General features: G+C 37.6%; 1 protein-coding gene across 2 annotated transcripts in view; it reads left to right on the forward strand.

Moving 5' to 3' along the window:
• GPCPD1 (glycerophosphocholine phosphodiesterase 1) overlaps positions 1–14,959 on the forward strand; it is an 83,835-nt gene that overhangs the window by 20,102 nt on the left and 48,774 nt on the right. For both annotated transcript variants that reach the window (XM_067565338.1, XM_067565339.1), the window contains 4 exons: positions 269–368; positions 1,900–1,984; positions 9,283–9,358; positions 11,463–11,504. In XM_067565338.1, the coding sequence (XP_067421439.1) occupies positions 269–368; positions 1,900–1,984; positions 9,283–9,358; positions 11,463–11,504 (303 nt within the window). The remainder of the gene's footprint in view (positions 1–268; positions 369–1,899; positions 1,985–9,282; positions 9,359–11,462; positions 11,505–14,959) is intronic.

A 14,959-nucleotide genomic window follows, 5' to 3' on the forward strand; every position in this document is an offset into this window, starting at 1 on the left:
GGTCTGATAGTCCCTGCTGTTTAGCAGTGACTGCCGATGGCCCTCCTTTAAACAAGAGGGTGAAGCCTTCAAGATGGGACATGAAGCAGTGTCACAGTCCTGTAGTAAGGTGTCATTTGTGAAACAAAAACTTATTGATTGAGGGCTGGATGGGTGTCTTGTATATCACAAAAATAGATGAAGTTTTTTTAAATCCCTTCAATTACCGTGTAGAATGCACTTTCTAATTGAAGATAACCCCAAATAACTATGATGATTATCTTCCTAGGAGAGGTTTTTGCAATATGTGGGAGTTGCAACTCTTTGGGAAACTGGAATCCTCAAACTGCGGTTGTTCTTCAGGCTGATGATGATGATGATGCTGATGGGTAAGCTTTTTAGTAATAAAAGTACTGATCTAATACTTACATTTTGACACTGAACTCAGGAGCTCTAAAAACTAAATACACTATGAAAAGTTCCAGAGGGGTAGCTGTGTTAGTCTGTATACAGCAAAAATGAGAGTCCTGTAGCATTTTAAAGACTAACAAATTTCTGCAAGCATAAGTTTTCGTGAGCTGCTTTCTGACGAAGTGGGTTGCAGCCCATGAAAGCTTATGCCCGCAGAAATTTGTTAGTCTTTAAGGTGCTACAGGACTCTCGTTTTTGCTAACTACACTATGATAAACATTCTGTGTTTAGTTAGTGTATCTAATCAGGTCTCTCCATTGCTTGGACATTTTGAACATTTTTAGAAAAAAGATGTATTACTAATGTAATAGAATTTGTAACTTACATATGTGCTTTTCCAGTTATGAGTGATAGCACTGCTCAGTAGTACACTTGAAAAAACTTCTTTCAAATGCTGTTAAAAATGATCTGCATTGAAAAGTGTTTAGTAAGCATTATAAAAACATCTCTTGCTGTCACTGTAAACCTGTAGTAAAAGTAACTTTTTTGTACGTCTGTGAATGGGGGAATACCAAACACTAACACTTGTCTTGCATATACTTTAAGTGCTTTGGTATATAAAATACTGCAGAAAGATTCAACTATTTTTTTAAAGTAGCACTCTATTGTCTATTCTTCTCTTGTTCAGGGAATAACATGCATGGAATCTGTTCCTAACTCTGCCACGGACTGTGTGTGACCTTAGACAAAGCACTTAACCTGTCTCTTCTTGTACCCCATCTGTGAAATGTGGATAAGAATTCTTGCCTTACTTTGTAAAGCACCTCAGATACATAGAAGAAAAACATAATAGAAATGCTACATATTTTATTATTTTACTTGATGCATGATTAAATACGTCAACTAGAAAACTTTTTGTGCTATTGCACATTGTTCCCATACATCTTATAAAATAAACTTACACACGTGTCTGAGAACACAATCAAGTTTCAAAGCTTCTTTAATGGAAAAGCTGACAGTGCTGCCTTTTTGTACTATAACAATATTTTAAATGTAGCCTCTTTCTGAATGGCTGAATCAATACTGCAGCATTGATAATAGATGGTTGTAGCAATAAAATCCTACTGCAACTTCATTGTAAATGTTGCAAAATGCTTTAGCCCTCTCAAACCAGTTTGAGTGCTGTTCCTTAAATTCAGTATTGCTATTCAAGTTTCAAGAATACTAGTGTATTTGCACACCTGTTCATTTGGCTAACTTTTTTTAATAGCAGCCCTGGTCTGGTGTCTTTTTAAAACGTAGCGAAAGAAATTTACTTTGCTAGTCAAGTCCCATTTTCTCCAAGCTATGTTTGTATACTTACTGTTTCTATAAAACTTTTAGTTTGCGTTCAAGATAGTAATTAATGTCTCTAAAAAGAGTTACGCTGAGATCTAGATTTGGGCTTACAATAAAACTTTTATGAAACCTTGATGTAACCAAATACTTTTAAAAACTATTTTTCCACAGTGTGTTATGGAAAACTACTGTTGAACTTATTAGAGGAGTTGCTGTTCAGTATCGATATTTTAAAGGTTGCTTCTTAGAACCCAAGGTATGTATAACTTTTTAAGCTGTTTTTTAGTTTTTACTGTAATGCTGCTTTATTTTAACTTAATTTTGAATGGAGTATACTGAGTCATAAGACAAATAATAAAATATAAAAGTAGACACAAGCTTAGTCCGTGACATCCTACTGTTACGATGTGGAGTTTGTTACTTTAGCCATTCCTATTGCCCTGCTTCACAATTGTTGGTTTTTGTTCCTCCAATAAAAATGCATGAAGCTCATGCAGAGCTTAAATAACTATAAAATCCATCATAATTGCAGATCATCTTTATCTGTTCTCACTAGAAGTAATCATTAAAAGCCAACAACTTTATTAAACAGGGTAAGAGTATTTTATCATAATAATGTAAATGTGTAATAGCAGAAGAAAATTATTGGTAAATTCTGCTTACTGTGCTGTCTTTATTTAAATTTTTTGATAAAACATCTTAAGTGTCAACTGCCTCTTGTCTTGTGCAGTTGACACTATTAACTGTTTTTTCGCTTTTAAAAAAAAAAAAAAAAAAAGAGAGAGCATTCCAATGTTTTCCATAGTTCCTACGTAGGCATTTGCATTAATTATACACCTGCAGTTTTTACTTTAATTCATACTGAAGATGCATGTGACTAGGATTTAGAAGGCAGCATACTCATCTGTGGAAATCAGATGGGGGCATGGAAGAAGCTCTTCTTGGGGTTAGGATAGGAGAGCTCCAAGGAGATGATCCAATCATATAGTCATGTAGAAGAAAATGAATAGCTACTGTTTAGTGGCTCCTAGGAAAATGCAGCTAATGCTGAAAAAAAGTGGCCCAGTAAACCCACCCAGCTGTCTTTTGCACCTATTACTTCTAAAAATATATTGTACTTATTCACACTTGGCTCAATTCATCATCATTTATATGTGACTTCAATAGTAACTAAACATACGAAGGGCTGCAGAATTGTGCCTCCTCTTTAAAATGCTCAAGCATTTTAAATTGTCATGGCTAATAGGTCTAAAAATTGACTGCTCTTGGTTTTCATTTTTTGTGGGGTGGAAATTGGGGAAAATTCTTTCTTGAGCTGAAAATATATATTTGAAAAAATGTTATTAAAATTCTCAGTAACATTTGCTCACTTGACACATGCTATAAAAGACTGCGTGTGTTAGTTTATCAGTTCCAGCTTGTGTAATCAACTACTCTTAAACTGAGATTTAAAATAGATATTTGTGAAATATTCTGGGGGCATAAGAGGAGGGTACAGTGATGAATTTTTCAAGGTAAGAAACTTATAAAATGAAACTGCTGTCAAGATAAATCAGTTTTAATGCCTAACAAATCTGATGGTGCCCTTCTAATTATTCAAATGCCCAATATTTAAAATGTAAGCAGTAACAAACTGGAAAAAAGCAAATTTAACTTAAAAGAAAATTGGCAAGAAATTTTTTGCTAGTAAAACACATTTTTCCCATGTAATATTTGCAAAAGTTCACAGTATATATTGGTGAGTGTGTTTCTTTAAGTAGGTACTCTGTATCGTGCACGCTCTATGTACCGTGTGATGCAGAGGCTGCCAAGGTAAGTATGAATTTTATGGAATAGCAGAGTAAATAGTTTTTGTATAGAAAAACCCATGTAAATAGCCATAGTGAGCTAATTATCCACCAGCAAAGTTTAAATTGCACCTTGTTTTAAACACCTGACTTAATTAAAAAAAAAAAAAAACACATTTGGTTTCTGTGTCTAGAAATGGTTTTTTAGTGGTGTGTCCCCTTTTTAGTTTGTGAATCGTTAATGGATATAGTAAAGATAAATTGCATGGTGGAAGGGACACATGAGAGAACAAAATAAAGGATACAACACAAATGAAACAGGTATACAGAGAATGTAAGGAGATGAAACCTTAATAATTGAGCTATGTTTTAATATAACTTGAGATTCATAATTTTCAATCACTGGACTGTATTTTATATTTCCTGCTGTTTTATTTAAAGCTCTTAGTTAACGTCTAAATTTGAAAGGCTTATGATATGTACAATTGCACTAATGTAAAATTTAGTAAGGATCTGAAAGGTACTTCATATATCTTGAACTTTTAATCCATATATGAGTAATAACTCGACTACTTATACACTAATCCTTCATCTAATAAACAAATTAGGGAGTTAAGCTCTCTAAATACATTTTTGAAAGAGTCCTTTTGTACTGGAGTCCTATAATAATTTTTCACTTTGTAAATTTATAAATATGCATTAGCATGAAAAATGCTAAAGACAAACCCAGTTTAATGATGTAAAGTGGTTAGAAGTTCTGTTTCACAATTTTTCATGAACTGGGTGTGCCTCATATGCTTTAATCAACATCATATTGATATGTACAGTATGTGGATATCGGCTAAGCTAGAGGTCGTAGACATAAGGGCTAGTATAGGGAACTGATTACTTCCACACTATCTTGAAACAGAATTCTTGTACAAAGGAGAAACTAAAAATTTTAGCATAGCAAAAGATGCTTATAATCAGTATTCAAATTCAGGAAGAAATAAACTGAAAAATCCTTTTCCTCAATCTTGTAAATTGTCACTTTGGGTAGTATCTCTTACCAGTTTTATTTCCCTTGAAGTATAATGTGAAGTCAAATTAAAAGGGCTGTTTTGAAGTACTTACGTACAACCAGTATGCGTATTTAATACTAAATAGGAATTGTCTTCGGTAGTTTTAAGTTTTGCTGCTATCTTTTTTCCTCTTATTTATAAATATAAATGAAAATTCATGAATGTGACTTTTGTGTAAAATTAGTGCTTTGGTGCATTAATGAAAGGCAGCACATGCATGCGGAAGGAAAGAGCTTTTAATGAATTCTAGATAGCTTTTGCAATAGCTTTTATGCATTTCTTGCATTTTTCTGGACAAATAGTTACATACAGCTATTGAAGCAAGATGTCTAGATATTTCAGCTATTATGCACAAGCTGAGTTTTTGTCTCAAATATGTAAATCTTTCAAGATATGTGCAGTTATGACTGCTTTGCTGCAAAGTTCTTTCCATTTTTATGAAGTTCTTTATTTGGGCAGGTTGCTGCTTGATACCTATTTTTTTTTTTTTTCTTTTTAATAAATCCTGTTTGGAACGTAAGTCATGCATGTATATTATACAGAGATAAATTAAATGTGTTTTAAAAAACTCATTATGGTGAATACCAAATAAATAAAATGTGTAAACTCTTGGCCTTTATTTAACTTTTTTCCCTTTCCGGAAATAAGCTTGCACATTTAGGGGTGTTTCCTTCAAGGAAATACGCAGTGACTAAGCCACCAATGGATGTAGCTTTCAAAACTTGGTTCACTCTTCATTCACTTTTTAAATATTGGCATAATACCATTTGATATATTATTGTTCATGGAAATTTTATCAGAGACTTGTATTCATCTTCTTAGAATTATCTAGCAATGAAAACACTGATGAACACAATGAGCACAAAACACAATGAAAACAAAGATGAATCTTGGGTTCATATTTATTGTTTACTGGCATAGTACCCTAGTGAAATCCTTTGGCTGCCTATCAGTAGCAAGCTAGCAGCCTCTAGTTTCTGCCTAACTGCTAGCAATTAAGGAGTTCTCCACTTCAGCTGCTACAGCAGCATGTTGTGTGTTATATCATTGCCTGAAACGTTCTCAAGCAGTAACTGGAAACCCTAGTTAGCCTAGTGCTTTCTATGTTAGTAACTTAAATGTGCGTTAGTGTCTTTGAGCCTTGTGAAGTCAGCTAGCCTATGAACTTTCAGATTCTGTGCCGGTGTTGGCTGATGTGCTCAAATATTGTCTGTCAGTGTGGTATAAAAACCTAAGTAAATGAACCTCTTTTTGTCAAAAATGCAATGTTAAAAGTCATGCTTTAGTTTTCTAAGGCATTCAGCTACCTTGTGCTCTTACTACCCAGTTTTTATATGGCACTTAAGGTTCCATTTTGACAATCTTGGATATATGGTGGGCTTCAGTGCAAGCTGTTCAGTGGTTCCCAACCTTTTTGAGTGAAAGCCCCATTAGTTAACACTAGCTAAAATACATGCCTCCCCCCCTGCCCTCCTGCATCAGCCATAAACACATATAACCCCTATAAACACATAACACTCCATTACATAATAAATTACTCCTACCTGAGTAAGAAGCTAAGCCTACCCTGGCGCAGCTGCCACCGCACGCCCTGTGTGGCCCACTTCTTCCCGTCCCTCAGGGACTGAGGGTAATGGAGGTGGGCTCTGGCTGGTTGGCTGGGGCTGCTGCAGGCCCCCACCGGCGTGGGGCTGCTCTTCTCTGGCCAGGTGCCCAGCCAGTACAGGGCTGGGGGTGGCTGCTCCTCTGCTCCAGCTGGAGCGGAGTTTGGGGCTGCTGCTCCGCTCTGATTGGCATGGAGCTCGGGGGGGCTGCGCCTGGCTAGCGTGGAGCTTGAGGCTGATCTTCCACTCCAGCTGGTGCGGAGCTCGAGGCTCCTGCAACTGGTGTGACACACGAGTGGCTAAATGACCTCTATATCACTGAAGCTTCATGGACCCCCTGTAATCTTTGGTGGCGCCCCCCCCCTCCCCCCCCCCCCCAAGGTGGGTCCCACTCCCCAGGTTGGCAACCGTTGAGCTATTTCAATCACTTCAGCATTCTGAATTTAGGAGCCAGAGAATGATGGTGGCAACACCTCATATTGCCTAACTAGTAGTTATTGCAGTTAAAGCTGCTTAGCTGGTGATTCCTCAGATGCCCTCTAAACTTCAGCAGGGTCTGGGGAAAGAGTTGGGAGAAGACACTGTCAGTTTCACCTTTTTCATAGTGAGCACTGCTAATGCCATCCTTTTTACTGTAGAAAATACTAAGGGCTTCTGGGCCACAAATAAATAGCCAGCTCAATATACTTCCTTCAGAGGACAAAATTTTATTACTGATGTCACTTTTATTTTTGTGGTCATTTATATTCAAAGGCATTCTTGCCATTTGGGAGCATGAAGCTGTTTTCCTATTATTACAGCTTATTAGCATAGGGGTTTTTTAAGCATTGTGTTTTGGTATTTTTAGTATAGAGCATGTTTGGACATCCCCAAGAATGGTAGTATTCTTGCATTATTCACCTTTTGAAGAAAACTACATATGTGTAAGGTGTGTTACAGCAGATCCACATTCACTCAGTCGTCTTGCTTGTGAAATTAGGGGAACACAATATAAATTTGGGGTTTTTAAGCTTTTGGAGAGGTCACTAGCCAACTTGATAAGAGCACCTGCTTCCCTTCCGGCAGCCAAAGATTTCACTATGGGAATCCAGAGAGAGTGTCTCAGCCAAAACCATGTGGGTCTGTTATAAGAAAACAGAGAAGAAACTTGACTTCACATTCTTTTCAACTTGCTCATATTTTGGACAATTCTGTTTTTCATTTTCCTCTTCTTTGTCCTTACAATTATGATCTTTTTTTCTCTCTCTATTGCTAATTAGCATAAAATTACCAAAATAGAGATTAATCATGTAATACTATCTTGTGTTATAACTAGATGTATTCTACCATTAAAGCGAGTGCTTAATAGCTTTGGGTATGTATTTTGCATGAAGAGGCTTTGGGTGGTATGTATGCAGCTTTGAGCTAAATGGCAACTTTGCATTCGCTTTTGGCAGCGGTACAAAGATCAAAGCTAAGTTTACTGAATGCTTTTAAATATTTGGCTTTTGGGGTCAACTAATGCAAAAAACTTAAGATTGCATATCCTTGATATAATATCAGGAAATCCCAGCTGCTGCTACTAAAAATTGATACTGGGCCATAAACATTCACAGGGTTCAGATATTTTGTGATTATTACTATTGGATTTGAAGCTTGTCTAAATTGTCCCTTTTTATCAGCAAATTAAGTTTTCTGTTAATCTGAAACAAATGTAATGTTTTTGTCTTTTTTTTTAACTCTGCTGAGACGAACTGGAGTTTGAGTTTGTGATGCTGGACCTTATGAGGCTTTGTAAGGGAAGGGACAATGTGGGCTTGATGAAATATAAAGTGGCTTCTTAGCCAAAACAACCAGACCAGTGAACCCTGCAGATAGCCAACAGCACTTTCTATAGCAAATGATAACCATGTATAGGGAAAATAGCTTTATAAAAAAAAAAAAAAAGGGGGGGGGGAGGGGGGAAGGCCGGAAAAATAGCTTTGGTCATTAAGAAGTCCAGTTCAGTACAAATTATCCAGAGACCTTGGCCCAACAAAGTCTTCTGCAGCCAGCCAAACAATTTACTACAAGCTCTAACCTAGAAAGCAATTTTAAAGTTCTGTTGATCCTGGCAACACAGATAAATCATTGTTCTCCATACTTAATTGGCTTTTTACCAGATTCACTAAAACCAAATTATTGCCCCCATACACTTGGCAAAGGTTTTTTTGTGGGGGGGACCCACAAATTTAATCCGGCTCCAACCAGAACGAACAGCAAAGGACTTCACTGATAGCTAGTTGTCTAAGTAAAAAGGATATTTTTGTAGTTGGATTACTTAGTCTTCTGCCCTGGTATCTTCATCCCCATTCTATGTATTCTTCTATGAATACATGCTCCTTTGCCCAGGAATAGTTTATATTTAAAATATTTTAACATGGATTACATGGTTTCCCTAAAATGATGTGCCTCTCTGCTTCCCTTTGAACGTTGGGAATACTTTCTTCATGCTTTTGCTATGCCTTTTAAGTAGTCTCGATTTTTATATTCCTTTTTGTGGCAGTGAACCAAATTCAAATAATCTTTGATTTTTAATTAGGTAATGCAGAAGAGCAGGACCTCTGCCACTATCAAAACACTTTTTCCTCAGTCCGAGTTCCTCACCAAATAAAATAGATCACCTTCAACTGCAAAAAAAAAAAAAAAAAAAAAAAAAAAAAAAAAAAAAAAAAAAAACTTGTGTGGGGAGATAGAACACTACCTGAAAGAATAAATTGAAGGAATATAGTTAGCATTAATTATCTGAATAATTATTGCAGTACCACAAATTAAAACGAAAACCTGAGTTCAGTGAGAATTATTTTCCTGTTGGAAAGCATAATTTTCCAGTGAAGTAGCTATAGATATTGAGGATTTAATTCCGTCCAATTTTTCCACTCGGTCCGAATTTATCAGTTTGTTGTAGTGTGACCTGACTCCTCATATTGCATCATCAGCAGTCTGAGTGGTAAGAAGCAAGCCTGGTCATTTCTCATGCTTCAGCATATAAATTAAGATCACAAGCACCTCAAGTAGCATCATGGGTAGAATATCAGATATAACGTAAGAGATTATTGCAGACGTTTAACTTTTAAATTACAGACTATCGATGGTCCCTGCCAAGTCATAGTTCACAAGTGGGAGACTCATCTACAACCACGATCAATAACCCCTTTAGGTATGGGCATCAACTGCATCTGTTTGAGGCATATGCATAAGATTACTAATATGCTGGTGATTTGGTTTAGTGGGATTGGCAACAATTTACTAAATTTAAATATTTTAAAACTATAATGTGTTACAGGTTTAAAAGAAAAATTTAGTACATTACGAACCTCATTCTCAAAACCTTAAAATTGTCAAATCTTAAACTCTGTAAGCAACTGCTTAAAAAAAGCAGTGGATTTGAAGTTGTTTTTTAGATTTTGTCTGAGTCTTCATATTTCTATTTAAATTGGAGTTACCTAAACTTTTAGATGTTTATCATTCTTTGAGACTGAAGAGCCATAGTTACATTTTTTTAAAAGAAGTGTGGAGAAGGGGAGGACATGAATTATCCTTGTCCTCATTCAGATAAAGTTTGAGGAATAAACTTTAAGAGGACTTTAATCTTTAGTCCCAATAACTGGGCGTCTTAAGTAGATATTACTAACAGCAATAGCAACATAAATCAAGGTGATGGAACTTATTTAACTGGTAAATACCAGAAATCTCCCTTTGTTGTAGGGACACACAATGTAAACTTGATTATAGTAAGTTCCTAAGACTTTTCTGAAATCCAAAATTTCTTTTTAAAAAGTGATTCAAGTCATCCATTAAGTGTAGTTCAGATCTCTTTATCAGCCACAGGATGGCACTTTTCTACATATACTTTTGTCTATTATGTCAGAAGACCAGTGTTTCCTAAACCTGTATTCTACATATATTAAATACCTTCTGGTTCCTGGAGAGAATGTGCCCTTTAGTTAGAATCTTCTATATAAATATTTGTTAGAACTAATCATGTGTACCATAAGGGATTACTGTTGCTTACTAGTTAGTTTGTGAATTAGAGCAGTTAAGGATTTCTGTTCCTTTAACAAATTGTTTTTCTATAAATTTGTCAGCAATTAATATTCCGATCTATATTCCACCCTCTATTGGGCTTTGTCTCTAATAAATTTGTTTACCTTACTCTGAACAGTTTTAAAATTTTAATAATATTCATCTTTATTCTTTTTAACCCCTTAGTCATTGAAAAGATGCACTAGTCCTGTGAGTTCTGGGGTGGTTATTTAAAATATAAAATATATTTCCTATGAAAGCTAAAGTACTAATAAATGTAATGAAACAAGAACTTTATTTCTTTTTAAAATCTTAATTGAATTTACCAGTGATTATTTAGTATAGCGGCTCTGTTTACAAACAGTCTTTTTAAAGAAAAAGCACTTTCTTGATCTAGTAAAACCTGGATATTAGAGATCTAAAACTGTGAGAGAACTTTTGCTGTCAGAGAAATCCCTCTTTGAAAGTTCTTAGAAAAATAAAACAAGTCTCCTTTTTGTCCTAAATATGTCAGACAGAATGCTGACAGAAAACTTGTCATTACACCACAAAATGTTTAATGACTACTGAAGATTGAGGGCAGAATTGTGATGCTTTTTACAAAAGACTAATGGCAAAATGTTACTAAGTCAAATTTGGTTTTCAAATTTTGAGAAACAAAGGTTGATTTCTTTAGTTTTTTATAGCTCTGAATGGTTATGCTGGTGGTGAGTTTGCACAGTTCCTGAATTTTCTGCTTTTATAAACTTTTTGGGTAGGATGAAAGTGAAGAAATACTTTTAATATCTTGTTCCGGGAGAAAGGTCTGTCAGATGCACGGAATAAGCATTTTAATTGAGACTAACTTGATTTAGGAGCTTTTTGTAGCAAAAAGCTTGTATGCTTTCAAGAAACATTTCTTACACTGTTAACATATAATACTAAAAATATCTTGAACATTATCGATGCATAATACAGTATTAGCAATATAGTGCATCCTCCTTTTTCTTAGTTAAGATCACTTTTCATTTGGAAGGACACATGGCATCTTGTGAAACTTCCTGTGGAGATGGCAATTTTTTTAGTTTCTCCAACAAAACCAAACTTAAAATGCATTTAATAGAATTTTGCAATAAATATGCTTATAGTCTATTTTTTTCTTTCTAAATTTTAAATATAGTAGTTTAACTTGACATTTGACTCTGTGTAAGCTAAGAATGCTAACTAGTTTCCTTCCATTTTTTCCCCTTCAATTCTAGAAAATGACATCACTATTGACGATGGACAGTTTGGAATCCATAGTAAGTAAGATGTATTAAATGCTTTAAAATCCTTACCTGTATGTATGAATTAAGAAGTCATGTGTTAGTGATGAAAAACATTTGTGAAATGATGCGTGTTAGCGTAAACAAAATATTTGCCAATGACTAAGGGCCTGCTTCTACGTGGTGATGCCCTTTTCTGGGGGATGAGCACCAGCCATGTGCCAGGGAGATATTCCACTGAGTTCAGGATGCTGTGGCATCACGTTTTGGGCATGATCTTAATCCTCCCTACATTCCCCCAACACTGCAGTTATGTGTCAGCTGTTAGGTTCGGTAATATCTTTTGTTGGACCTTGGTGAGAGACAAGCTTTTGAGCTCACACAGACCTCTTTGTCAGGTCTGGGAAACATACACAGTGTCACAGCTAAGTACAAGGTGGAAACAATTGTTTAGCATAAGTTTACACACATTTCAAGGGATCATTCAAAGTAAAGTGGCCTGTTAATGCCCATTCAGTCATGTGGAGTGGAGCAGGGAAGGAAGAGTTGTGGAAGGCAGCTGGACACTTGGGGTATGTCTACACAGCAGTGTAAACCTAAGGTTAGTAGGACTCGAGTCAGCTGACCCGTGTCAGGGAACCCTGGGCTTGAGCATCTACACTGCATTTTAATTCTATGTTAAGGATTTTCTGACCTATGCTCAAACCTAGGGCTCTGGAGTCCACACTGCAGTGCACAGACCTGAGTCAAAGTAATCCTATCCCAGAGGGTGCCAACTGCCCCTGCCCCCTTCCCTGGTTGACACTTTAGCTCTACAGATGTGTTGCACGGTGGGAAAACTCTATTGCCTACCCTGTTTCCTAATTGTGACAGTGCTATGGATGGCACTCAGGTGCCCATAAAGATCACATGAATACATAAACTGCATAATTAACTCTTTTGCTGGCTGTCTCAGTAGAATGACTGCAATTTGAGAAGGCTTTATTCTGAACTCCCATCTAGTCTGGGAATTGGGCTCTCTACTTTCTAGGCTGAGTCACACTGGCAGGAAAATGCCCTTGTACATCTGTTCTGAGGATAATTAGGACCTCAGTCTCCAGGGCTGTCAAACTTAAAATACAACTTTGCAATTCTTAATTTTTAAAATGGGATGCTCAATGAAAGGGGGTGTATGGTTTGTATTTTGTCTATTTTGAAGTTTGACATAAAATGTGGTTTCAGAGGAAAAAACACACACCCTCCCAGCCAGGCTACAGCTAGCTGCAGAGCGGTGAAGTGCGTCTCCAGGGGTCCCTTATCTTTTTATATGGCCAAATGCTGGAGTCTTGCTTTCAGCCCTTGCCCAGATATATCTTATTTCCTTCAACAGGAATACTCATATGAATAAGGAAAGCAGGATTTGATCCTATGTATTATCTTCCTGAGGTTGAAAACCATCTCCGCTAGCTCATTCTCCTGGGCTAAAGAAAACCTGGCATTTCTCTAGTAGTATTCTTACGTTACTTTTATCCAGTATTCTTACTTTGCTAAAGTGGTTAGGGGTGCAGGGAGGATTGGTTCAAATGTATTAAATAGAAAAAGCTGGGGTTTTTTGGGTTCTATTTTTTTTGTTTTCAAAGAAGGTATCAAACCTACAGTGACCCAAGTGGGAATCAAAAAGTCATGTAACGGAGTCATTCAGCCCCACTTCCTAGTCCTCCTCTTATCTGTGATGGCATGCAGAACTCCTAGGGTACAGCCTAGGAGCTCTGGAACTGCTGGTTACCCTTATCAACTAGTTAGGTTGGCCCCAACTTACTCTGGCTGGTGACCCACAGGCAGCCTCTCCAGTCCCTTTTGTCATCCAACCCGACAGCAGGTGGTGCCAGACACTCGATTTAGTTCAGTGAATGCTTTCCAGCTACTCATGAACCAACATTCGTTTACAGGGACCCCTGGGTTATACGGTCTAACCCTGGTCAAAAAGCCTGACCAGTGGAGATTATTGTCCAGTCTGCCTTTTCCCTCAAAGTGGAAGGGACTTGCACCAGCTTTTGTTATTGATCAGTTTTATAAACACATCCCTCAAAAAAACCCTGGTTAGGATAAAACATTAAAATCTATTTTCCTGTAGTTAATAAACTTGTTTAAGTGATTTATAAGTGGCAAGTGTAAAGAGATTAAAGTTACCAAATGAAATAAACGTAAGATCACAGTGTAAGTTCTACACACTAACAAGCTTTTGAATTAGCGGTGTCTCACCCTTCTTAGCTGGTATGGGAAATTTCTTAAATATAGTCTGCTGGGCAACCTTCCCTGCCTGGGACTCCCCTCCTCCCTTTCAAAGTCCTTTTATCTTCCAGATGACTCTTCAGGTGTTCAGTTGTATGGGAGTGGAGCCAAGTGGTGATGCATGTCATGCTCCCCTTTTCATAGTCGGTTTCAGCTTGCTAAAACAGTCCATGCATGTGACATGGTGGCTGCTTCCCATTGGTCAAGCAACCCCATTGCAAATGTGCATCCTACAGAGAAGTCTTCACTGTAAGCAATTCCTGGTGGTGGATTCTTTCCTTGATGTCCCATTAGCACATCTGACCACTTCATTGTTGTACCTGAAAAGCTGGTTTAGGTGGTCCCACCTAAACATGTTTTAGTAGCATCACCATAATATTTTATAACTTCACATACTATGGTGGCACATAGAATCCAACAGGATATTAATGTTCATCAGATCAAGACTTTGAAGATAATACCAAACAAGGCATATCTTCTGTACAAGATATCATAATTACATGACCTTGGTGAATATGGAGTTTCTGGGGTGGTGTTCTCAGACATAGGCTGTCACACTATCTGCTTCATAAGTTCGAAAATCCAGGCTCTCTGTGGGCTATGGCAACTATATTTTTAAACCTGAAAATGAATCCAGCTCAGAGCAGGATTAGCTGCTATTGAAACATCGGAATGCTAAGCGGATGTTGCTACCCAGCTGGCAAAATGCCATAAACATATTTTTTATTCCTTTTTTGCTTCAGTCAAAGGCAATAAGTCCTGAGGAACTCTTATCCCTGCCCCTGCTGCACCTGAGGAGTCAGGGATAAGGGATTCCTGGGAGGCTGTGGGATATTTAGGGGGCTGGTCTCCCACTCACCACCTGACAGCGCACGCAGCCCGGGTGCTCCTGCACACACAGCCCCAGGAGGGCCAGATAGCAGAGCAGGGACCAAGTGGCTGCCCTACAGGGAGGGGAGCAGCTAGGATGTTGGAGGTCATCCCTTCCCCAGTCATGCTGAGCTGGGAGCTCTTCCACTCCGCCTCCCTGGAGAGCAGATGCTTGGTCCCCACTCTGCTCTCTGGCCCTTGCTCCCGGGTCCTCCCTGGGGCTGTGTGTGTGCAGGGGTGCCAGGGCTGTGTGCAGTGTGAGGGCAGCAAGCGGGAGCCAGTCCCAAAACTTGCCTGTAGCAAGGAGGAGCTGGAGCCAGAGCTGCTCACCCTGACCCTTTCTTGTTTTG

This window comes from Emydura macquarii, unplaced genomic scaffold, assembly GCF_026122565.2.
Source record: "Emydura macquarii macquarii isolate MOO-44397 ecotype Brisbane River unplaced genomic scaffold, CSIRO-AGI_Emac_v2 contig_2676, whole genome shotgun sequence".
In the NCBI taxonomy this organism is placed as follows: Eukaryota; Metazoa; Chordata; order Testudines; family Chelidae; genus Emydura; species Emydura macquarii.